At 43.0% G+C, this 27543-nt stretch overlaps 1 protein-coding gene across 2 annotated transcripts in view; it reads right to left on the reverse strand.

Annotated features, from left to right (window-relative positions):
* Nucleotides 1-26776, reverse strand: part of LOC142243456 (mitogen-activated protein kinase kinase kinase 3-like) — a 173107-nt gene extending 146331 nt beyond the window's left edge. For both annotated transcript variants that reach the window (XR_012724376.1, XM_075315399.1), the window contains exon 1: nucleotides 26525-26776. Coding sequence is in view for 1 of the 2 variants with exons in the window: in XM_075315399.1 (XP_075171514.1) it covers nucleotides 26525-26584 (60 nt within the window). In the remaining variant the exon portion in view is untranslated. The remainder of the gene's footprint in view (nucleotides 1-26524) is intronic.
* Between the last annotated feature and the right edge of the window lie 767 nt (nucleotides 26777-27543).

Below are 27543 nucleotides of genomic sequence, written 5' to 3' on the forward strand. Positions count from 1 at the left end.
GCCCTGCTGACAGATCAATAATGCCATGTTCAAAGTATTTCTCATATTATAAAAGGAGACTATACTATTCCATTATGAAAAAAAAATGCCTCACCTATAATCTTTTTATTAATTACATTACGTTTAGATGGTGAATGGTTAAATCATGTTTTTTGCTGCAATTTTCTAAAAATTCCCACTCGCGCGGAGTGATACTAGTATCCGATCTGTTTGTGAGAGCTGCTGTGCAATGCAGCTGGAAAGGCGAGGGACCTGACAGCGATGCAGATCTCTCTGTGAGAGCCCATCCACCATCGGCACTTGCCAGCTGTAATTGTTTGAGGTCTAGTAGGTGCGACTTTCTTCGTGGAGAGTCTGCTTTCTTTTGGGGGTGTCTGCTTTATTTGATGAAAAGTCCTACTGTATTCTTTAAATCAAAAAAGGTCCGTGGAGCCTCTGTTAGGCGTCTCGACACTGAAAATAGCCAGATATCCCTCCATGAAGGACCTAGCCAAGGAGTGGCTCTTTTTAAAGGAGACCACCATAACAAGTGGCCCTTTTAGTCAATATCAAACTCTTTGACGAGTTTAAAGAGATGACAAGGGAAATACCAAGGCCAGGTATCCATTCAAAGACAGCTGTTACAGGGTATTGCCCCTCATGAGTGTGGAGTAAGATTCTGGCTAGGTGGGAGCAATGCCTAGTAGACCAGCAAGGCAAAACAATCACTGATCTCGGGGAGACCAGCCAGAGAAAACACTGCCGGCAGCCAGCAAAGGCGCCCAACACAATGAAATCCTAGATGCATTGCCCCCTGGGAAGTATGCAAATGGAAAAAAGGTACGTGGAGCCTCTGTGTTTCGTCACAGAAAATAGCCAGATATCACTCTGGGAAGGACCTAGCCAAGGAGTTGCTCTTTTTAAGGAGACCACTATAACCACCATACTTTATTCTTTAAAGCACACCAATCACCAGGATTTTCCTATAGAAATTAAAGCCAGTGCTATATTTGCACTATCATGCTGATTCTATACATACCTTTAGTTGTCAGATAGGATGTTTAGTTTAAAAAATTTTGAAATAGGAGGCAAGTAAAGTTAAAGAAATGTACGGCTTTTTGATTGGCAGCAGCTGCCGAATAGCTAATATGTGGGTCGGGTTTTGCTATTGTGAGGTAGCACGGTCGGCTGCGCAGCAGAAGACACGGGATCCAGGCATTAAGGTTCACAGCACACGGTTTTAATGTCCAAACAAAAGTCCACAACAATATACATGTGCCTCTCCAGCAGAGAACTCAGGGAGTTCTGTTCACTCCCTCACACCCGGCACACCTGCCCTTGTTCCTGTTTCCATTTAACCCTTCCTTCAGCCTGTAGGGAAACAGCATTAACCCTAGAGTGGATTTACTTTCTATCATGGAGTGAGCACAACCGGGGCGAGACATACCGGCCGTCATAGATAACCCCGGTCACAGTCTCACACTATCTATTCCTGCCCCTGTCTGCTGCCTGGCCTCTGTAGATGTTAGACTGTATGGGCTACATTTCTAACACAACCCTATCACATGACAGAAATGTCTCATACCTGGAAGGAGCCCATACATTTTGGCATCTATCAAGGCAAGGCAGCAGACAGGGGCGGGAAAAGATAGCTAAACCTGACCCACATATTAGCTATTCAGAAGCTGCTGCCAATCAAAAAGCTGTACATTTCTGTAACTTTACTGTATTTCAAAAACTATACATCCAATCTGACAACTAAAGGTATGTATAGAATCCGCATTATAGCGCCAGCATAGCACTGGCTTTAGTTTATATAGAAAAAACATGGTGATTAACGCGCTTTACTTTGTTAAGCTGCTTGAACACTTCCTAATTGAACTGCAACTACGGCTTATTTTTGGAGTAGGGCTTACATTTTAAACATACTCATAAAAAAAAAAAATCCTACTATGGCTTATTTCGGAGTAGATCTTATTTTCGGGGAAAGAATACATGGATCCTAAGAAACAAATGCGTGGAGATGTTCATGTAAGAGTTTTCTATGCAAGTTCTAGAATCTGAGCAGATATCACAGTGCAGGAAGGAGGAGCAGGTAAACTAACATCATCCCCGATTGTGAATGTTTTGATCCTGTGCAATCTACGCAAAGATGTAAAAAAATCAAAACGATCTTTGAAATAATATAAAGCGGACATTTGGGCCACCCTGCATTAAATTTCTGATGAAGAAGGGAGACTTCTGTTGTAAGAAAACAACTGAGAACTTCAACGATGACATCCCTATTCTATAATTGGAATGAACTAGTTTATAAAAGAAGGAAAAAAATAAAATGGTAGGGAAAATCTGGACACTGACATAAATTCTCCATCCTTAAAGGGAACCAATCATCAGGATTTTCGTGTATAAGCTGCAGCCAGTGCAGTACTGGCACTATCATGCACAGTATGTACATACCATTGGGGTGCAGCTCGGGTGTTTAGGCAGTGAAATTCATCTTTATAAAGTTTGAAATTTCGTGCACTTTTTGATTGACGTGTGCACCTCTGCAGATACTGTCCGGGCGGGTTATGCAGGAGTTCCCCTCCCCCCACCAGCCTGTTCCTCCCTCTCTCCTGATGTCTGGGCGGGTTATGCACGTGTTCCCCGCCCCCCCGCGCCACCTGTTCCTCCCTCCCTCCCTCTGGCTGTATGTAAATATCTAATCTTCAGAAACATGGTGCCGGAGTGGGCCTCTGCGCATAGCGCTTATCTCCGGCGCCATGTTTCTGAAGCCCGCATCACACAGCTTGGTGTTAGAGGGCGGCGCATGCGCCCTCGCTCCTTCAGATCCCGTTGTGACCGCAGGAGCGAGCGCGATCACAACAGGACTGCAGAACAGCTGATCGGAGGACGCGATTACCTGCTGCTCCTGTATCGTGCCGCCCCAGGACACCGGGCCAACACACCAGCCGGTGTGACATCGCTGTGGCGCCGCCCTCTCAGACACCAAGTTGTGTAATGCGGGGGCTTCAGAAACATGGCGCCGGAGATAAGCGCTATGCGCAGAGGCCCACTCCGGCGCCATGTTTCTGAAGATTAGATATTTACATACAGCCAGAGGGAGGGAGGGAGTAACAGGCGGCGCGGGGGGGGCGGGGAACACGTGCATAACCCGCCCGGACATCAGGAGAGAGGGAGGAACAGGCTGGTGGGGGGGCGGGGAACTCCTGCATAACCCGCCCGGACATTATCTGCAGAGGTGCACACGTCAATCAAAAAGTGCACGAAATTTCAAACTTTATAAAGTTGTATTTCACTGCCTAAACACCCGAGCTGCCCCCTGATGGTATGTACACACTGTGCATGATAGTGCCAGTACTGCACTGGCTGCAGCTTATACACGAAAATCCTGATGATTGGTTCCCTTTAAGGGTCATGGACACAGCAAAGCTACGGACTCTACAGTATGTCTGTTTGGTGTCTGAGGGGTTTCTTAGAAGAAGAAATGCTAATAGTTTGTATGTTCTCCCTGCGTTTTCGGGGGGTTCCCCCAGGTTCTCCGGTTTCCTCCCACACTCCAAAGACATACTGATAGGGAATATAGATTGTGAGCCTCAATGGGGACAGTGTTTCTGATCTATGTAAAGCGCTGTGGAATTATTGGTGCTATATAAAGTGAATAAATAATAATAATAATAATAATAATATGAATTAATAAGAAAAAAAACGTTGTCGACAAAATAAAGTGAGAGGAACACAGAGGTATAATATATGAATGTAGCAGGCTATGAGAGGCATATTACTGAATCTTACAACATAAGTTCATAATACTGCCATGTGCAATGAGTCCGAATAGGATTATACACAAATGGATGTGTACAATTTGTCCAGACTTAATGCTCTCATTACTCTTAATGACATGGTAGCTTGGTTTGTTAGTATTGCCACATCTCAATGACTCTCCAAGATATCATGTTCTTTTTTCCTCTTGCAGTGTTATAATAAAAATGTAATGTGATTTCCATTCATGAAAGATCTAATTTATATTTACCTAATTTGCATACAAGTAAATCCTCTAATAGTTTTCAGTCAAATTATATTACTAGCAGTAGTAAGCCGAATCGCGTCTTCTCAGAAAAAATGCTACCAAATCTCAATGCATCCAAAAATGTATAAGCATTGAAAATAAAAAGTAAAGTATAATAAAAGATAGTAAACCATAAAAAAGCATCAGAAGACTGAATTTAGTAAGAAACACTCCACGACTCACTGATCTTGTGTGTGATGTTTCCACCTAAAATGAACACAAAAAACTACAAAAGAAGAAGTGACTGTAAAAACAAACTCAACTCATTTATAAGCTTAAGACACAGGAAGGCCACAAAGTTCTGGAGGAAAAGCCCCCTAAAGAGATTCTTAAAGCAAAGTTAGTAGCTGGTACTTACTGCAAAACTTAATTCCATTGAGTGTGATTATTCACTGCTGAAGATGTCAGCGCAGTGTGGTCAGTTATCACTTTGTACAGATTGGACTGCTATGAGCTTTTGTTATGTACTACGTTATTTTATCTATGAGTTTTAGGTACGGTATATGGGTATACAGTGGGAACCGCTTTTAAAAAACACTGATCAATTCATGCTGACTTAACTATATCAAGCACTTGGTAATTTTTTTTTTTTATTATTATTTCAGAAGACAGTCTTTGTGGAATCAGGAGGAGTAATCCTAGTAGTGGACAACACGTTTAACATTTTCCCCAGGTAAAATAATAAAACCTATACTCCTCTCCCGTTCCGGCGCCGTTCCAGCGGTGTCTGGGCTTGAGGTGCTGGGGCTCATGTGGGGTTGGGACGTCACGCGAGCGTGCGTCCAGTCCAGTCAGCGCCAGCTTCCTTCTCCCCGCCTTTGGACCAAAAGAGCAATCAACAGGAAGTGAGCTCAACCACAGCACTCACTTCCTGATGATTAACTCTTTGGTCCAAAGGCGGGGAGAGGGAAGCTGGTGCTGAGTAGACACAGGGCTCGTGTGACATCACAACCCCACATGAGACCCAGCACCACAAGACCGGACACCGCCGGAACAGGAGAGGAGTAGGCTGTATTATTTTACCTGGGGGAAATGTGGAATAAGAAGTGGTCGCCCTAGTAGTAGACAACCACTTTAAGTAGGAGAAACGTACACAAGATGAAAAATCAGAGACAAGATACTGGATGTATAGGGTAAGAGATCCTGTGCAGTAAGCAAGAAATGGAGAAAATACTTCTTTAAAGGGAACCAATCCCCAGGATTTTCCCATATAACTTAAGCCAGTGCTATACTGGCACTATCAGGCTGATTGTATACAAACCTACAAACCTTTAGTAGTCAGCTCGGATGTATAGGATTTAAATTACAAGAAAGTAAAGTTTATAAAATTAGCTGCTTGTTGAGTGACAGCAGCTGAGAATCAGATAATATCTAGGGGGGATTCATAGATATCCCGTCCCTCTTTTAGAATTAGCATAAGTATTATACAATCGACCTAGCAGAACCTGTATGAGGTCATACCCATGTGACCTGGTATCCAGCTTTGTTGGCTGAGGCCCCCCTGCTAGGTCGATTGTATAATACTTATGCTAATTCTAACAGAGGGAGTGGATTACTATGAATTCCCCCCAGATATTATCTGATCCTCAGCTGCTGTCACTCAACAAGCAGCTAATTTTATAAACTACTTTCTTGTATTTTAAAACCTATACATCCGAGCTGACTACTAAAAGTTTGTATAGAATCAGCCTTATAGTGCAAGTATAGCACTGGCTTTAGGTTATATATGAAAATCCTGGTGATTGGTTGTCTCTAAAGAATTATTTTCTCCATCTCTCGCTTACTGCACAGGATCTCTTACCCTATACTTCCAGCATTTTGTCTCTAATTTCTTATCTTGTGTACGTTTCTCCCTCTTAAAGGTGTTGTCCACTACTAGGACAACCTATTCCGATTCCACATGTTTCCCCCAGGTAAAATAATAAAACCTGTACTCATCTCCTGTTCCGGCGCCCTTCCAGCGGTGTACGGGCTAGTGGTGCTGGGTCTCACGTGGGGTTGTGACGTCACGCGAGCCCTGCGTTCAGTCAGTGACAGCTTCCTTCTCCCCGCCATAGCGTCTTCTCAGAAAAGATGCCACCAAATCTCAATGTACCCAAAAATGTATAAACTGCATTGAAAATAAACAGTAAAGTATAATAAAACATAAACCATAAAAAAAGCATCATAAAACTGAATTTAGCAAGAAACACTCCACGACTCACTGATCTTGTGTGTGATGTTTCTAGCTAAAATTAAGAAAAAAAAACTACAAAAGAAGAAGTGACTGTAAAAACAATCAGACTCAATTACAAGTTTGAGACACAGGAAGACAGCAGCTGAGGATCAGATAATATTTGGGGGAAAAATTCATAGTTATCCCCTCCCCCTGTTAGAATTAGCATAAATATTACACAATCGACCTAGCAGGACCTGTGGCGAGGTCATACCCATGTGACCAGAAGGGGCAGGGTCTCAGCCAACAAAGCTGGATACCAGGTCACATGGGTATGACCTCACACAGGTCCTGATGGCATAAGTATTATACAATCTACCTAATTCTAACAGGGGGAGGGGATAACTATGAATACCCCCAGATATTATCTGCTCCTCAGCTGCTGACACTCAAAAAGCTGCCAATTTTTTAAACTTTACTTTCTTGAATTTCAAAACCTAAACATCCGAGCTGACCACTACAGGTATGTATAGAATCAGCCTGATAGTGCCAGTATAGCACTGGCTTTAGGTTATATGTGAAAATCCTGGTGATTTGTTCCCTTTAAAGTGAACCAGACAGCTGATACGTGCTTCCTAATGGGGAAATATATATCAGGCACTGGCTGTATGAGGTCAGTGAGTTATTTTTGTCTCTAAAGTGCTACAGCTGTGGAAACTCATTTGTGTTAGCGAAACAGCTGTCGTCCGATACCGCCTGCGCTCTCCTATCTCCTGCATGGATTTCAAAGTTTGAAAAATAAATTCCTTTTATTCAGACTGGTGAGTGCCACTTAAAATTTTTCATTTTGAAGATTTCTGGACTTTATTCTAAAGTGTTGCACCTCTGGAGTCAAATTAGCCACAAAAAATGGTTTTGTTTTAAATTGTCTCTGCAGGAAAGGAGACAAACTCTAGCGCAGCGCCACCTATTGGGAGTGGCGATCCTAAAAGTCAAATGTGGATTTTTAACAATCCTTTGTATATGACCTAGGATATATAAGCCAGATCAGAATCCCAAATTGGTTTTGTTTTAGTCACCTAATTTAAGTGTGTAGGTAGTGCCGAACATTGATCTCTGTTTATGAGACTTTAATACTGTTAGGCCATGTGCGCACTTACCGGATTTTGCCGCGGATTTGCTGCATGTTTCGCTGCAGAAAATGTTCATAACATCTCTGCAGTGAATCACCAGCAAAACCTATGGAGAAAAAAAATCCTGTGCTCACTGGGCGGAATTTGACAGCTGCATGTTTTGCTGCGGGAATCCCGCAGCAAAAACAATTGCATGTCACTTCTTTTCCGCACATCGCTGCGGGATTTCACTCCATTGACTCCAATGTAATCGTGAAATCCCGCAGGGAATAACGCAGGCAGCAAATTCTGTGCGGTTCACTGCGTTTTCCTGCGTTATTCCCTGCGGTATTTCGCGGTTTACCTCCGGTAATGTACATCGCCTGTCTGCAGGGAAGTGATGTCATTACAGGAAGAGGAAGCAGAGCAGAGAGTAAACACACACATCACACACACACACAGACATAGAACACAGACATCACAGACACAGACACATAGAACACACATAGAAAGAAAAGGAAATATAGAAAACAAAGAACGTGGGCTCCGCTGTATATTTACCGTCCAGCCGAGGTAAGCACACAGCGGCGGCCCGGTATCCTCAGGCTGGGGAGGGAGAGGGGCAGGGTTAATGTCCCCCGCCTCACTCCCCCTCCGGCAGCCGAGAATATCAGCCGCAGCTGCCCCGGGACTGTCGCATGCATTATGCGGCAGCACCGGGAGTGTCCTCGGCTCTTCCTGCCGCCGTGTAGCAGTGGCGGTCAGGGTAATATAACAAGGGGTTAATGGTGGTGGATCACCGCCATTAACCCCAGGCTTGATCATGGCAGCGTCTATGTGACAGCTGACATGATCAACCCGTAAGTAAAGTGAAAAAAACACAGACACCGAAAAATCCTTTATTTTAAATAAAACCAACAAGCCTCGTTCACCATTTTATTAACCCCTCCCGCACCAAAGCTCCGGCGTAATCCACCGCTCCGACATAATCCACAGCTCCGGCTCCGGCGTCCTGCACTGCTGACATCCAGCCGCGACTGTCACAGACACAGGCTGAATGCAGCAGACAGCAGAGGTAATTACCGGTCATTTCCCACGGCCGGTAATGTGAACTCACTGCCGACCGTGGGAAATGCAGCGATCTGTCATCTATCTATCCCTCTATCTATTCTTCTGTCTCTTTATCTATCTATCTACTATCTCAGAATTAAATGACTTTTTTTTTTTTTCTTCAATGTGCTTTATTGCATTGAATGCAATAAAGCACATCCCAACCTGCACGCGGCAAAACCGCGGCAATACCGCGAATAATACCGCGGTAAAACCGCAGCAAACCGCGGCAAACCGCATGCGGTTTTCAGGTGCGGTTTCCCGCGGTTTTTTACCGCGGGTGCGGTAATCTTTGAGAGCATGCGGAATTTTCTCAAGAAAATTCCATTTCCCAGTGCGCACATAGCCTTACTACTATGTACTAAATATTTTCACACTTGTTCCTGGTAAAGATTTTTGGACATAAAAACTTGTTAATTTGCTGTATCTGTAAGTATCTGATCCCTAATATCTACTCAAACTTTATTATGTTTTTAAAAAAGTAGAATGGTTCACACGATCACTACACTAGAACCACCCTAACGCCTTTAACACTATACTGGACACTATACTGTACAGGAAAAACTCAAGAAATTCAGATCAGAAACTTGTCCACATAGTATGATTGCTCAGATGAAGACACCGTTCGGGGTAGACTATGTTGATACCGAGAGACACAAGATATGGAACAGTACAAGACTGCAGTCTTCCACGGGCAGCGATCACCTGGGCCCTGTCATAATTCCAAATCCCTGTATAGGGGTTAAAGGGTTGTGGGGTTCGGGTTCCTGCTTTGTGGGTGGTTGCCTCTATCCACCTGTTTCCCCTATCCTGAGTCTGTGGCTCCAGGCAGGTGTCACACCGCTGCAGTTAAGGCCGGCAGAGCATTAAGCAGGAGGAAATACAGCGTCTGGTGATAGCCATGGAGTACAAGACTTCAGGTAGTCAATGCCAACAAATTGTTTCAACCAAGTATTAGAAATTAACATTTATTTCCAAATATTTCATTTGTCCAATTACTTTTGAGACCCTGAAATGAAGGAATTGAGTTTACAAAATGCTTTAGTTCTTCACATTTTTATACAGTCATTTTGTTCAACCCACTTAAATAAAAGGGAACCTGTCAGGTGCAATATGCACCCAGAACCACGAGCAGTTCTGGGTGCATATTGCTAATCCCTACCTAACCGCCCCTGTATCTAGTAGTATAAATAAAGAGATCTTTAGAAAAGGTATTTCTAAAGATCTTTTTTCATATGCTAATGAGGCCAGGGACTAGTTGCAAGGGCGGTACTTCCCATCGACTAGTCCGCCCTCTTAGTATGGTAGGGATGCCCACAGCGGTGTACTAACATGCTACTCAATGCAGCATCACCAGCGCTGACGTGTGTACCTGTGTCTGCTGTTTTTGCTGTTCAGAAGTCCCTGGCACTGCCGGTCATGTGCACTAGGCCTCACTGAAGCCGGAACGCATACACTCTGCACATGATCAGAAGTACTAGAGACTTCTGATCAGCGGACACAAGTACGCATGTCAGCGCTGGTGATGCTGAATCGAGTAGCATGTTAGTACACCCCTGTGGGCATGCTACCATGCTAAGAGGGTGGACTAGTCGGGAGAAGTAATGACGTTGCGACTAGACCCTGGCCTCATTAGCATATGATAAAAGATCTTTAGAAATACTTTTTCTAAAGATCTCTTTATCTATGCTAGTGTATACAAAGACGGTTAGGCAGAGATTAGCAATATGCACCCAGAACTGCTCATGGTTCTGGGTGCATATTTCACCTGTAAGGCTCAAATTAAAGCTGAAAGTCTCAACTTCAACTGCATCTGAATTGTTTTGTTTAAAATCCATTGTGGTAATGTACAGAACAAAAATGTGAAAAATGTCTGTGTCCAAATATATGGACCTAACTGTACATTTATCTCCTGTCCTGTGGATAAATGCTGTTCTTACACCACATTTCAAACTACAATTGTTTTTTTTTTGTTTTGTTTTGTTTTTTTCCAAATCTTTTTGCTTTCAGTGCATACGGTATAAGTCAGTATTGGTTAAAATATTTTTTTTTTTTTCAAACTACGTAAAAAGAGTGTTACAGACGCAAGCATGGGCCCGTGACTGGAAAGACCTACATGTAAAGCTTAAACTTTTCCAAAATAACAAACACCATTCTGTGGAAAATAATGTTGGCATTGAAACCTCTGAGCTTAACCTCCGAGTTTAAACAATGCATGGAAAGCTGTATGTAGTGCTGCCTCAAAGAGCTGGACTGTGCTGATGAAAAAGAAAAAAAAAACAAAAAACAGCATCCAGCTCTGTGCCAAAGCTATACACAAATATGTCGTGAAATTGAAATGACACAGAAGGGGGGTGCAAATAGTGTCTTATCCATTGGTAACAGAAATAATTTAACTAGGTGCACTAACCTGGTACGGTTGTGTTATAGACACAACCACTATAACCACATATTGAGGAAAGCTGCTGCAGAACCCAGGAAGATAGAGCTGGAGGAGATGGAAGAAAAGGGTTAATCCAAGCTGCCAGAAGAAGATCACTGATGATCAATGGGGATTAAGACATCGGACTTTATTTCCCTACACGTTTCGGAGCTCTATAACCCCTTCTTCAGGGGTAATAATCAGGTAATGTACATTGATTTTTCCTGAAAAAGGGGTTGTACAGCTCCGAAACACGCAGGGTAATAAAGTCCGATGTCTTAATCCCCATTGATCTTCAGTGATCTTCTGGCAGCGCAGATTAACGCTTTTCTTCCATCTCCTCCAAAGTTATTCACAAAACAAAATTGTGTGCATGTCACAAAATAGAGACATAAGAAGCTCAGTAAGAAAAAACAACAAAAAAGAGGTAATCAAAAATTTTTTGCATCAGTGAGAAAATAATGTAATTTATCTTGGCCAAAGTTCTCTGCATCTAGAGCCTGTTGTGGAAGTAGTGGCATTATAAGAGTTGTTCAGGGATAACCCCCTTAGGGGTACTTTGCACACTACGACATCGCAAGTGCGATGTTGGTGAGGTCAAATCGAAAGTGACGCACATCCGGCGTTGCTGTCGACATCGGAGTATGTGAATCCTTTTTACTACGATTAACGAGCGCAAAAGCGTCCAAATCGTATGATCGGTGTAGCGTCGGTCATTACCATTATTTCAGAAGGACCGATGTTATGATGTTGTTCCTCGTTCCTGCGGCACATATGTGTGCGCGTCATCTGATGTACCGTATATGTTGGACAGAAGCAGGGGAGGAAGGTGTGCAGCATGTCTGCCGGGAGCGCTCGCTGAAGATCGCAGGTGGACCTGGGACCAACGCAGACGCCTGGGTCTGGAAAATATGAATCTCCTGGTTAGGGAGATATCCCCTTTTTTGGGGGGTAAACTTTCCTACAAGTGTGTTTCCCCAAGAATAAGGCCTAGTGCATTTTTCTAGGTAAAAAAAACCCAAAATAAGCTAGTGTCTTATTTTTGAAGAAACATGGTATGATTCAAGTAGGGGCTAGGTTCCCTATATAAATTTTTAGGCTGTTAATTTGGCATTTTGGGGGTGACATACAGTACTCCATTTAACTCATTATTGGGGTCAGCAGATAACCTTGCCGTCAGCCCCACGCCAGTGATCCAGAAAAATGGGCTCTGCAGAATTGAGTAGAGGCATGTATGCTCCTCTGCTGCTGCTCCATTCATTGTTTAAGTGATCGCCGGAAACAGCCTGGTGCTGTGTTTGGCTTTATTCATCAGTCCCATAGACAATGAATGGACTAGAGTGGAGGTCGATCATGCGCACGTCCACCCTAATCAGTGAGGCCCTTTCAAGGAGTGTCGGAGTCCGACACATAAGTCAACTTTGCCTTATTCTATGGGTATAGGATGTTTCAATTGTGGGAAGAGATTCCAGAAAACAGTATATAACTGGAGAACTTCTTTTAAAATGTGTAAATAATATGGAAAGAAAAAAAAAGTATTTTCATGTATTTTTCCTCCATCTCATCTAAGCTTGCTGCTGCTTAGAAACTCAAGGCATCAGATAACCAGCATAGCAGCGCTGGGAGCGGGGGCCGATTCATGACTCAGTGCTGGACCCTGCGCTATATTACAGGATAGGGTGTTCACAGCTCCCACAGTCTCCGTACCCAAGGACAATGTCCATTCTAAAGAAACATATCCTCCAGAAACTGGAAAGAATTAGCTAGATAACCTCAAACCTGTAGTCACTTTTGGGTAAGAGAATTGTTCTACGGCTTACACACAGGATACCATGTATTTCTGCCCGGAACATCACCAGTTCATAGCATTTTTCACACAAGTAAAATGAATCATCTAATAAAAAGTCTTATAATAATATTAGATAGTAACATTTAGTTGTCAAAACAAAAAAAACAAACTAAAAAACGCTGATGTTTTGTAGCAACCAGAAATAATATCACAAAACGGTTTCCCAAGTCGGACAGTCACTTCAGATAACATTTTAAAGGGTTTTCCCACTAATCTAAACATAGCTCCAGGGAATGAGGGAATCGCACCGAAATAATCATATGACAGTGTTAAAAATGATTATTATTGGACATGTTTTAGAAAGAAATCATTCTAAAGCTATTTTATTACCTGTGTCCCATGTCTCTATGTTGTTCATAAAAGCAGAAGCTTTGGATAATGTCTACACGTGACAGCGATACAATATTTTGTGGTCACGCAAGCCCCAAACAGCTCTCCATAACACATGGAAAGACAAGGAGCGCAAATAGGGCTTTACCTGGGAAAACAAGCAGGGTTAAGTAGGTTGCAAAGCTGCCCTTGAGTAGTTCTAAGAGTCACAACTACTATTGACATACAGGAGCATCTCAATAAATTAGAATATCATCAAAAAGTTCATTTATTTTAGTAATTCAATACAAAAAGGCAAATGCATATATTATATAGAGTCATTACACACAGTGTGATCTATTCCTATATATTATATAGAGTCATTACACACAGAGGGATCTATTCCTATATATTATATAGAGTCATTACACACAGAGGGATCTATTTCAAATGTTTATTTCTGTTAATGTTGATGATTATGGCTTACAGCCTATGAAAACCCAGAAGTTATTATCTCCAAAAATTAGAATATTATATAAGACCAACTAAAAAATTATTTTAAACTCAAAAACATTGACGCCTACTAAAAAGTCTGTACAGTAAATGCACTCAATACTTGGTCGGGGCTCCTTTGGCATGAATTACTGCATCAATTAGGCGTGGCATGGAGGTGATCAGCCTGTGGCACTGGTGAGGTGTTATGGTAGCCCAGGTTGCTTTGATAGCAGCCTTCAGCTCGTCTGCAGTGTTGGGTCTGGTTACTCATCTTCCTCTTGACAATACACCATATATTCTCTATGGGGTTTAGGTCAGGAGAGTTTGCTGGCCAATCAAGCACAGTGATACTATGGTTATTAAACCAGGTATTTCTACTTTTGGCAGTGTGGACAGGTGCCAAGTCCTGCTGCTAAATGAAATTTCCATCTCCAAAAAGCTTGTCGGCAGAGGGAAGCATAAATTTTCTGGTAGACGCCTGAGCTGACTTTGGTCTTGATACAACACAGTGGACCTACACCAGCAGATGACATGGCTCCTCAAACCATCACTGATTGTGGAAACTTCACACTAGACCTCAAGCAGCTTGGATTGTGGCCTCTCCACGTTTCCTCCAGAATCTGGGACTGCAATTTCCAAATGAAATTAAAAATTTACTTTCATCTGAAAACAACACCTTGCACCACTGAGCAGCAGTCCAGTTCTTTTTCTCCTTGGCCCAGGTAAGACGCTTCTGGTTTTGTCTATTGGTCATGAGTGGCTTGACACAAGGAATGCGACAGTCGTAGCCTATGTCCTGTGTACATCTGTGTGTGGTGGCTCTTGAAGCACTGACTCCAGCAGCAGACTGCTCCTTATGAATCTCCCCCAAATTTTTGAATGGCCTTTTCTTAACAATCCTATCAAGGCTGCAGTTATCCCGGTTACTTTTTTCTAACAAAATTTTTCCTTACACAATTAATATGCTTGGATACTGCACTCTGTGACCAGCTGGCTTCTTTAGCAATGACCTTTTGTGCTTACCCTCCTTGTGGAGTGAGTCTATGACTGCCTTCTGGACATCTGTCAAGTCAGCAGTCTTTCCCATAATGGGGAAGCCTACTCAATCAGACTAAGTGACCATTTTAAATGCTTAGGAAACCTTTGCACGTGTTTTGTGGTAATTATTCTAATTTTGTGAGATAATGACTTTTGGGTTCTCATTGGCTGTAAGCCATAATCAACAACATTAAGAGAAATAAACCCTTGAAATAGATCACTGTGTATATAATATATATATATATATATATATTATATGTGTTTCCATTTTATATTGAATTACTGAACTAAATTAACTTTTTGATGATATTCTAGTTTATTGAGATGCACTTGTATGTAAACAGCTTCTGCAGCACCCCTGGAGAAGATGATCTGAGTGGGAAAATGAAAGGGATAAACCGAGCTACCTCTGAAGAACCACTGATCCAAGGATGGTGAATTTGTGATTTTTTTTTAAATTTGTCATCACATTTCTGAGAATCAATCTCCTTCATCAGGACAAAAAAAATCCACATGTAGCCATCCTCCATGGGATTGCTTTGTTCTGATGAAAGAGATTGTCAACGTGTTTATAAGAATCAAAAAAAAAAAACAAACCACCAATTCACCATCCTTGGATCAGTGGTTCTTCCTGCGGCAGCGCGGTTTGGGCCGCGATCGGATTGCTGTTTGCGATCGGACCACAGCTGCGGGGGGCGGGCCGGCACTGAGGAGGGGAGGGACGGCGCTGAGGAGGGGAGGGACGGTGCTGAGGAGGGGCGGGACGGTGCTGAGGAGGGGCGGGACGGCGCTGCGAAGAGTGAGGGACTTATCTCCCTCTCTTCTCCATTGCTGGCTATTGCCCCTCTCGCCCTGCACTCGCGGTACACCGGTGTAATGCGAGTGCATTGCGATTTTTCACTCACCCTATAGACTTGAATGGGTGCGAGAGAAACAAGGATCGCATTGCACCCGCAGCATGCTGCAACTATTTTCTCGGTCCGATTAGGGCTGAGAAAATAATCGCTCATGGGGGCTGGCACATAGGATAATATTGGTCCGAGTGGAATGCAATGTTTTATCGCATTCCATTCGCTCCGATTTTTATGCCGTGTGTCTTAGGCCTCATTCTCCCCCTCAGATCATGAAGCATGCTCTATGCAGACTTGTTCTTCTGGTCATGGACAGAAGCTGTAAATACTTTCTATCAATGCACATTATATTAACATTGTAATATCGTAGCAAAGGGTACACGTTATCCCAACCTGACACTTTATGTTCACAGATTTGAAACAATAGAAAAAGCACCACTTTGAGTACTAAAATATAACTTTTAATTAGACCAGTTAAAATAATATAAAATGGATGAAATCCTTAAACCTTAGTGAAAATAAAAAGAACTACAGCCATCATAGGATGTGGTATTAAAAAGCCGCGAGTTATATGATCTCTTGGGTACTTAAAGCGCACCAATCACCAAGATTTTCATATATAACCTAAAGTCAGTGCTATACTGGCACTATCAGGCTGATTCTATACATACCTTTAGTAGTAGTCAGCTAGGATGTGCTGGCTTTAGGTTATATAGGAATTTCCTGGTGATTGGTGCTCTTTAATTTACTAGCCACTAAGTGGAAACTAAAGTCACATGACTAGGTGCTTTAACAAAGTATAGATATAGCACATCATGCCTGCCATGCATTCATCCAGGCGGCTATCCTAGTCCAACATATATTTCAAAGCACATTACAGTGCACAGAACAGACATAGAAAGGTCTCAACCAAATTTTCTCGTCTGTCCAACACCAAACAGTGCCGCAAACACCAGTCAAAAAGGCGGTCATGGAAACAGGGCCGCTGTCCCTGCACGGGGTAATGCTTGCCCTCAAAAATTTGCTCTCGTCCTTACAAGGGCAGTCCACATCTAACCTTTATTGTGGTTGACCCTCCATGTGACTCGGGTGCTTCCCAATGCGTTTCACCTCTCTGGGTTATCAGGGGAGAAAATATTGCACTTCACATAAACTTAGTAGGCTAGTGACCAGTAAGCTCAATAGGTCTGAGCCTGGTACTTAACAAAACTGGTATAGATAAAAATCTCACCTGGATTAGAAATATAAATACCCCTCCCACACATTATATTAACATTACACACAGCACAAGATCTATCAATGTAAAGCCCCATGAGGTAACTATAACCATAATTGTAAGGGGTACTTTGCACATTGCGACATCAATACTGCGATGTCGTCGGGGTCAAATCGAAAGTGACGCACATCCGGCGCCGGTAACGACGTCGCACCATTTAAAGCCTAGATGCACCGATAAACGATCGCAAAAGCGTCGTAAATCGGTGATCTGTGTAGTGTTGGTCATTTTCATAATTTCGCTGCAGCAACAGGTACGATGTTGTTCCTCGTTCCTGAGGCAGCACACATCGCTGTGTATGAAGCCGCAGGAGCGAGGAACATCTCCTTACCTGCCTCCAGCGGCTATGCGGAAGGAAGAAGGTGGGCGGGATGTTTACGTCCCGCTCATCTTCGCCCCCTTCGCTTCTATTGGCCGCCTGCCGTGTGACAGGCAGATAAGTGTGTGTGAAGCTGCTGTAGCGATAATGTTCGCTACGGCAGCTATCACAATATATCGCATGTGCGATGGGGGGCGGGTACTATCGTGCTCGGTATCGCTATCATCGGCTAGTGATGTCGCAGCGTGCAAAGTACCCCTAAGGATCTTAATAACATTGACAAGTACCACATTATGACAGCTAGACAAGTAAGTTCCACATCTCTCCAAAACAGCAGGTCTTGTGAGATATTCCTTGTATATATTGCTTAATGCTCACCAAAGGTAATCAAAGGAAGGACAATCGGTGACCGAGGCATGAGCACCCAAGGCTCACTTATGTGCATATGGAGCAAAGGCTCAGTTCCAATCCCTCTGAAGATGTACAAACTACTTACGAAATTACTTGTGGCTATGGAACGTGTCAGAATACTCAGAGCTGGATTGCCACAGACTGGGCAGGATTCCCATGCTGATATCTGTTCACAACCCAAAGTGCCAACGCACAAAGGTAATTGGGAAGAGGTGAAGTGCCATAATTTGCACATCTAATGTGATGCGCCACTTCTGGGGTGGTTGCGGTCTGCTAGCTTTTAGACCGTCAAGGGGCCAATAACCATGGACCTTCCAAGTCTGAAAATATCAGACTGCAGCTGTCTGCTTTAAATTTGCTGGTAATCAAAAATAGGGAGGACCCCACATCATTTTTTTTTAATTATTTACTTATTAGGTTAATCAAGCCTAAATACCCTTTATTGCCACATAACATGCACTAATGGGTGCAAGTTTATAATATGTAAGAGGGAAGCGACATTCTTAGAGATGGGCGAACACTGAAATGCTCAGGTGCTTGGTCCAATCAGGTCAGATGCTATGATTGGCCAGTTCGGCTCTGCACCCACATACAGGCAGCCATAAACACACAGTATTTCTGAGGCAGGGCGTATTTTTTTTTTCCTTTTGACACATGACATCCAAAAACGCTGTTTTAATCCCAGTGAGAGCCGTAAATGGCTCTCCCTGAGGGACCTGCTCAGAACATGTAGTGAAGCACGCCTGTGCATTGTGGTCGAGAACCCGTGATATTTGGTCAAGCTGCGCGAGTACCTGAGCTCGATCGAGTACCGCGAACAGTGGCGAGCATGCTCACTCAACACTAGACATTATATAATTGCAGGATACCCATCTATTCAAGCTATCTATACATGATTGCTATAGTATTTATGACAACTAGCTTTAGTGTACATACAGTGTTATAGTATGTAAAAGATGAAGTTAAAAACGCATTACATACAGATGCTAGGCTAGAAAAAAATGCACACTTGCATAGCCGTTGTATGACATAAGGAATGACATATGCAGGACACTCACCAACTTTTCTGGCCGAAAATCTGAGAAATGTTATGTATGTAGATGTGATCGAACTATAACAACAAGACTGAAACATAAAGACAAACATAAAGGACACATTCTTTGGTCGCGGTCTAGCAATAGAGCCCTATGGACATGTTTAGTATTTACATTAGATTTCCGGGCGAACATGCTAAACACATAGCTAAAATGTGGCGTGAACATTACCTACCACCACATCTGCTGGCACATCAAGTATGCACTGTACAAATCCCAGGAAGGTAGCAAATGAGCATGGATGTTTCCGACGGATGCTTAACTCTTTTCATTTTACATTGTTTGACTGTTAAAACAAAACCGGCTCCTAGAGTGGACTAACTGGTTCACAAAGCTATTTGTCCATCCCTGTACTCACCATGTAGCACCTTTCACTCATATGCAGAATTTTTGTCTGTAGTGACGTATTTACATTAAAGCTTTACCTATTTTTCTCTGTAAACTGTCCAGATTAGGCTTTTATATGTGTGGACAAGGGGGATAAAACTATTCATGACTCTTCAAGACAAAACGGAACATGGAACCGCTCACCGTTGTTGGGTTTGCCCAGATAAACCTCCTTCAATACATCCAGGAGTCAAACAGGGACTCTCGGCAGCCTGACCGCACCTAAGAGTCAACAGGTGAGGCAAAAAGAAAAGTCCAGCTAGAGATCCTCTGGATAAAAATAAAATTAACTTTTATTTCACAATTAAAAATTGACAATGTACTCGGGCAATTAAATACCGACTCAATGGCATAGACACGTGTTTCAGTGTGAATGCCGAAACGCATGTGTGTCATCCTGCCACCCATAGAGTCAGTATTTAATTGCCTGAGTACATTGCCAATTTTTAATGGTGAAATAAAAGTTACATTTTATTTTCCCCCGGAGGATCTCTAGCTGGACTTTTCTCTTTCCCTCTCCTTTTTATGCATGACTATAATATGACTTATATCCAGCATTTTATTTTCCAGATTCCAATACAGAAACTGTTGTTAATGACCTATATTAAGAATAATACATTTACTGCTTATCTGTTTGTTTTTTTCTTTAAACTAATAGGGGCCTGAATTTGGAGAGCATGAAATTTTATATATATATATATATATATATATATATATATATATATATATATATATATATACACATATATATATTATATATTTGCAGTACACAGAGAGATGAGGGATTCCTGTTCTTCTTTCTCTATGTAACACACACAAGCAGCAGTATGGAGATTTACATGGCTGCATGGAGTATATTATAAAGCAATACTGAGCAGTGTACCTGTGAGCCCAGCTCTGGGATTAGAGAAATATGAGAAAGCTGCAGCAAGGTGTGTGTGTGTGTGTGTGTGTGTGTGTGTGTGTGTGTGTGTGTGTGTGTGTGTGTGTGTGTGTGTGTGTGTGTGTGTGTGTGTGTGTGTGTGTGTGTGTGTGTGTCCTTCTTCCCCTCCTTATTGACTTCAACAAGAAGCGATAATCTGATCCCTCACTTAGATGCCAGCTCATCTTGCTTCGACAGACAAATCTGAGCTGTTTATCACTCAGCGAGTAAGTTTTGGAGACGGGGATAGAAGAAGTGACTCATCAGTGGAGGAAGAAATATATTTCAATTATTTCTCAGAATTGTATGGACTTGAGGAGACATTTTTAGATTACATCCTAATATTCAGCAAGTTTTTGAACCTGTGCACCAGTTTCGACTAAAAGGTGAATAGGTCTTTGCAAAGGGGATGTGGTCTGCAAACCAACAAACACTATATAATATATAGTAGTAATACACATTGGAAAACAGATATACATTTTAACTGAAAGCTACACCAACTAATAGTTGCAGTAGAAGTAATTTTCTGGCATAAGGCCAGCCAAAAGACGTGCCAAATGTACTAAAAGCCAGGACTTTAGCACATTATTGTAGCGGGCTATGGAGCACCAGTTTTTATATCTCCCCCACATTGTGTGCGCATTATTGTGGACTACAGAATGAGTCTCTGTGTAGGTCTATCATAAAACAACATAGAGCTAAGAGAAAAAAAATAGGGTCTGCACACCTTTAGTATTAAACGGATGTACATGTGCCAAAATACACTTACATTTAAAGCAATATTGGAGGTCATTCATCAATCACAGTATATTTTTAAAGTGTGGGAAGAAACCCATGCAAACATGGAAATAACATACAAAGTCCCCGCAGATGTTGTCCTTGGTGGGATTTGAGCTGAGGGTGCTGCAATACATACTGCATAGAATAACCTAGAGCATTGAGGAGTTATCCCACAAAAAACAAAATTGGTCACCAATCAACAAAATAGTAAAAAATGTCTGATTGAATGGAGCTCTCCGGTTGTGCAGGGCTGCTGGCCACAAATGTAATGTCTAGAAGACTGATGGAAGTAGTCAAATAAAAAGCTCAGTTATTTCGGTCAGTCCCATACATCTGCATAGTGCTGCATTCCTCATTTTGTGGTAGAGGTAGATGCCGCTGAAACAGGAGTAGGAGCGGCATTTTCACGGGGCACACAATCTCTTACTTTTTCCGTCCATGTGCCTTGTTTTCATGGAAATTTTTCTCTACTGAAAAGAATTATGAAATCTCCAATTGTGAATTGTTGGCAATTAAATGGTTCTTCAAGGAAACGCGCCACTTCCTCGAAGGAGCCAAAGTGACAGTTATCACAGACCACTAAAACCTTACGTATCTCGAATCAGCCAAGAGACTACACCCTACACAGGCCAGGTGGCCTTATTCTTCTCAAGGTTTCATTTTGTAGTCCCATTTAGACCCAGTACCAGTAACGTTAAAACTCATGCTCTGTCCCGTAGTTTCTGTCCATCCCAGCCTGTTCCTTTATTAGATGAAGAAAAAGTTGTGTCTTCTGTCTCTCTGGACTAAGAAGTTAGCCCATTATTCAATTAAGACTTTGCCATTCTCTTATAACCTCGAGTATTACACTCGTTTTGTTTCTTTCTCATCCTCCAAGCTCCAGAGGCTAGCAAACATTTGGATAAGATGAAATGTATCTGGCCTAAGTTAAGTGGAAACCTGAAAAGACCAGAAGTACGACAGACCTCTTCTGCTAATAAAACATAGAAGGTGGACCAGTTTTTAAGGTAAGGGACAAGGTTTGGCTATCCACAAACAATCAAGCTCAAGGTCCCTTGCGCTATGTTGGGTCTGAGATTCATTGGTCTCTGTGAAGTCACTGAGGTCATAAACCCCGTAGCCTTTTGCCTAAAACTACCATCTTCATTACGGATATCTAATGTATTCCTTAAGAATCTGCTTAGAATTTACTGTTCTTCTGTTCACCCTGTTGAATACCCTCCTCCTATCATTACTAAGGACAGTCTGGAGTACAAGGTACAGAAAATGTTGGACTCTCGTGTGGTGAGGGGATCTTTTCAGTATCTTATACTTTAGAAAGGTCATGGGCCCAGAGGAGAGATCTTGGGTTTCAGTGAGTAATCAACGCCGATAAGCTAATCAGGAAATTCAATCAGTTGTTTCCTGATAAACCTGGATTAAAGGTGGCTTTACACACTGCAACATCGCAAACGACATCGCTGTAACGTCACCGGTTTTGTGACGTTACAGCGACCTCCCCAGCGACATTGCAGTGTGTGAAACCTATCAGCGACCTGGCCCCTGCTGTGAAGTTGTGATCGCTACAAATCGTTCAGGACCATTCCTAAGTCCTTTGTTTCCCGCTGTGCAGCATGCATCGCTAGAAAGTTTCAGCGTGTAAAGGGGACTTTACAGCGACTTCCCTTTCAAATAGCAGCTTTACAACGTCCCCAACAACCAGCTAGGTCGCTCTGCAGGTCCGGATCGCTGTTGCGTCGTTGGCCAGGTCTGCCTGTTTGACAGCTCACCAGCGACTCAGAGACTTGGGGAGGTCGCTATAACGTCACAAAACCGGTGACGTTACAGCGATGTCCTTTGCAATGTTGCAGTGTGTAAACCCAGCTTTAGGGTCCTGAGGTCCCTCCTAAAAGGATGGGGTACTGTAACATATGTGCATAAACACTTTCCTGTCACACAAGCCAAGTCCACAAGCGTCGTAGCTTTATGGCCACAGTTGCAGCTGGGCAGCATAAACGTTGCTCAGCTAAAACCTAGACCGGACAGACTTGTGCCAATTTTCTATATGGAGAATTTATTAAAACATGCTCTGCAGGAATGAACACATCACCTCTGACATATTACTGGGGTTCTAATATTGCCCTTTATCATAGGCATATAAAGTATCTGGTGGATAGCAGATATACCCAATCTTCATTTTTTTTTTGCTGTGTTTGTACTACTGATGGGCTGCAGCTGAAGTGGGAACCACGAATCAAAGAGGATCCATATTTATTCTAAACAAAACGTGGTGCGTTCACAGACTTTCTTCACTAGATTTTTCTTAGCTTAGAATTAGTGCACTGCTAGTGATCCCTTGTGCTCTGCGGCTAAGTCCTCATTTACACATCAGTATTTTTGTAACCATGTGGGTTTGCTAAAGCCAGGAGTGGAACCTACAGAGAAAAACTATAAGGCTATGGGCGCACTAGAAAGTGCCATGTTCTTTAGAAAAAAACGGACCCTCTGAAAGAATCCCTCACCCGCGGTTTTTGCCACGATTTGTCGCGGATTTACCGCGGATTTTCCGCAAATTGGTCCCTGCGGTTTCTACCATTATATCTATGGCAAAAAACACAGGTACCTGTGGAAAAGAAGTGACATGCACATTTTCTCAAGAAATTCTGCAGAAAGAATGTTCTTAAGAAAAAAACGCAGTGTGGGCACAGCTATTATTTTTTTCCCATAGGTTTTGCTGGGAAATGTCTGCAGAAAGGTTACAAACATTTCTCAAGAAATTTCTGCGGGTAAAAACGCAGTGTGCGCACAAGGCCTAAGGCCTAAGACACACTGCATGAAAATCGGAGCGAGTGGAATGCGATAAAATAACGCATCCCACTCGGACCAATATTACCTTTGTGCCAGCACCCATGAGTGATTATTTTCTCAGCCCTAATCGGACCGAGAAAACAGTCGCAGCATGCTGCGGGTGCAATGCGAGACTCTTTCTCTCGCACCTATTCAAGTGTATGGGGCGAGAGAAACATTACACTGCAATCGCAGTACAGTGGTGTACTGCGAGTGCAGAGCGAGAATCGCAATAGCCGGCAATGGCGGAGACAGGGAGATAAATCACTCCCTCCGATCCTCAGCGCCGGCCCACCCCTCAGCATGGGCCCACCCCCCGCAGCTGTGTTCTGATTGCACAATTTGACATCAGTCGCAATGACACTCGCATGACACATCTGCTCCCGCTGTGCTGCCAGCATGAGCCGAGTGTCATGCGAGAATCGCAGTAGTCCCCCGTGTGGCCCCGGCCTAATTGAAAGATTGACGCTTGTTCTGCGTTTTGGAAACACTCCTGGTTTTTGCATACAAATACTGCCGAAATACTGGTGTGAATGAGACCTTAGGTGATGGAATGGATGCATGGCAGAATTGAAAAGAAATTTAGAGCAAAAACACGAAAGCTTTTTGCAATGGACAAAACTTTTAGGGAAAGTTCATCAACAGCAGAAATTCAAGGTCAACATTTAGATTTATGCGGGAGATGTGAACGAAGATTAGACCCAGTGTAACTAATCCATAGATTATCTGTGCAAAATCTGCAGAAATAATCTGGACGTCAGTTTTTTTGTGTGTGTATTTGTGCAGATTCTTCACCTGGAGCATAGAAATAGGGTCATTCAAAAATCCCATTCATTAGATGGGCAATATTAAAGGATGTGATGGCAATTTAGGCACAGAATCAGCTCCTAAATACTTATAAAATGTGAATGTGTGAATAAAGTCATGGGCCAAATGATGGACCCAGAAATAAGTAAATGTATAATGGAAATAATGTAGTCCCCATTCACATGTCCGTTTTACCTGACTGGTACACCTTGTTGCAGTGGGATGGCTTTTATGCTTCCCATGGATACGTGGCTGCATTTGGTAATTATCCACAAAAAAATACGAACTATTAGCCTTTGATTCAATTTGAGAATCAATGTCGCCCACTTCGGGGTCACTCACACAAGCGTATAACACAGACAAGTGCTGTGTTTTATCCAATAGCACTCGGACCAGTGTTATACTGTGGACAGTGCATATCTGGAATTTTTTTCTCGTGCCGATACAGGGAAAATAATCACAGCATGCCGCGATTTCCTCCAAATCAGATCATGTGCTGTCATATATTTCTATGGGTGAGTGTGAAACATCAGACTCCACTGATGTAATCCGAGTGCAGTCTGATAGATGCAGAGACATTCACGGGAGAAAACGGAACAATTACAGTATTTTTTATTTTATAAAACGCACTGGATTATAAGACGCACCCCAAATTTAGAGGAGGAAAATAGGAAAAAATAATTTTTAATGTTAAAATGAGGGTTGGTCTTATAATCCTAGTGCGTCTTAACCCTAATTCTCACCAGGGGGGAGCGGCAGTGGTGGAGCAGCTCAAACAGGTCACAGGAGGCAGGGTCAGTGATGCTGCGGGCTCAGAGGAGGGGGGTGTTGCGGCTCAGGATTCGCGGCAGTGGGCGCCATTGATCTGCCGGAGGGCTGCGGGGATGTCACTGCAGTGGAGCAACTCAAGAGGGTCACAGGATGGGGTGTCTCGGCGGTGGGTGCCATTGACCTGACCACGAGCTCCGTAGAATTACCTGCGGTTGACGAGATGGACTTGAAGAAAATGGCCGCGGAGGTGGCGCGTGCACAGATAGGACTCCATGGCCATATTCTTGTCCAATGAGTCAAGCTGCGCACGTACCACAACTGTGGCCATTTTCTTGAAGTCCATTGCGTCAACCGCGGACGATTTAATGGAACTTGCAGTCAGCTCAATGCACGCGCCGCCTTGACACCCTGTCTTGTGACCCTCCAGAGCCAGTCCACTGCTCCTGAGCCCTCAGCATCACGGACCCTGCCTCCTATGAGCCCGCTCCACCGCCACTGCCCTGGTAAGCCATTTTGTAAGACGCACCCCCATTTTAACCCACGTTTTGGGTGGAAAAAGTGTGTTGTGTCTTATAATCCGGAAAATACAGTAAGTTCTGCATCTTCTGATTATTGCATGCTGTTCGTCCTTTACTGTTTAAAACTGGTTCATTCAACGGTTTGTTCTCCATCCGAAAAAAAACGGTCTGGTTATGCTAATCAGAGTGGGATCTGTTTTCGTCAGGGTTGGAGAATAAAAAAAAAAAAAAAAAAGTTTCTTCACCATTTCCTTTCTGACAGTCCATGAAAATTAGACTGTACTGGGATGGCAGGAGTGCGGTCTGATTTTTTCCATGGACCCATAGACTACCATCTGATTCTTGAAGGCAAATTACGCATGCTGCGATTGTTTTCCTCGGACCTCTCAGGCATCTGCGCTGCCCCATTGAATAACATTGGGCCGAGTGTGATATGATGTTTTCACAGATAGATTGAAAATACGGTTGTCTGTACGAACACTGATGGAAAGCAGAAACTTGGGGGAAAAAAAATCATATCAGTAAAAAGGATAAAACACTGGTGGTAAGATTGGACGCATGGACCAAGACTGGATAAAAATCAGATTAACAAAAAATAAATAAAATAAATAAATGGGATTCTGAATAAGGCTTTGTATTATGAAAAAGTATAAAATGCAACGCCACGTGCGAATTCAGACTCACGGAAAAAAATCTCTGCTGCAATAGACATGATCCCAAATGACAGATCCTGATGGAGTGCAAGTGTAGTTAAATATATATATATATATATATATATATATATATATATATATATATATATATATATATATATATTCATTCCCCAATGTGATACAACTCTTACATAGTGCACACACAGTATAATAATCCACTGCTCCCCAGCACAGTGCTGCAATACTGGAAGGGATCACGTTATACAGAAGAAAAGTGAAAGTTTGAACAGTAAACTCTTTATGCTGAGCCTAGGGGGAAGCAATGGCTTCACATAGAGCTGCTACATGGTGAGCCGGCTGCTCATACTTACATCTGACTTGTTGCTCGCAGATCCGCCTCCCAGTAATCCAGCAGTCACAGCCGAGCTCATGCACACAGCTCAGGAGCCCCCCGGCCGATGACACTCCATTCTGGGGTCCCTCTCTGCAGATCCTTCTACCCAGGGAAAGTAAGCAAACAATCCAAAACGATACTGCAATGTGACAGCAAATGTCGCGATAACGGATCACTGTCCCGATAGTACGTGCACTGGATCAAGCACTCTGCTGGGCACAGCCTCACAAACTTCTCTGAGAGTGCGAGCAGCTGGAGGCAGCGAGAAGCGTGACGTCACTGCGATCTCCTGACAGCAGGAAACAGCGCAGTGCATAAAGGGCAGCTGCTACTCTGGCGCCATCTGGTGACCACATTCTATTACTACAATATAATAAAGACATCTATAGTACAGTACAGATGTGTTATGTCGCCTAATTAACAGTGCCATATACTGTGTATATATATATATATATATATATATATATATATATATATATATAAAAATACCAGTCTGTAGTGGCAAGTGCCATCTTGTTTGCACTATGCTGGGGTAGTAGTGTGCAGGTCTCTGATGCTAATAAGCTGAATAAGCTTATCAAGAAGGCAAGCTCTGCTGTTGGCTGCAATCTTGACTCTTTTGAGGAGGTAGTGGAGAGAAGAACTCTGAAAGTGTATGGCGATTATGAATAATAATGCACATCCATTATATGAGCTGTTCATGAGACAGAAGAGCACCTTCAGTAACCGGCTAATCCTTCTGAGGTGTAAGAAGGAAAAATATAGGAAATCATTTGTGCCAATGTGGCGCCCTGGACAAGACAGGACGTCACAGGAACAGCAACAACACACCCCACACCCCGGTTAGGAACACCAGAGTCACACTCAAATTCTTGTTGCCTCCCTCCAGGGGCTGATGTCCACACCAGGTGGGGTGGAGCCAGGCGGTTGGCTCAACCCCCCGAGGAGTTTACATTCCTGTAGGCGAGAAAGGACGGAGGGGGGAAAGTGAAGTGG

This window comes from Anomaloglossus baeobatrachus, chromosome 6 (genome assembly GCF_048569485.1).
Source record: "Anomaloglossus baeobatrachus isolate aAnoBae1 chromosome 6, aAnoBae1.hap1, whole genome shotgun sequence".
NCBI classification, from domain to species: domain Eukaryota; kingdom Metazoa; phylum Chordata; class Amphibia; order Anura; family Aromobatidae; genus Anomaloglossus; species Anomaloglossus baeobatrachus.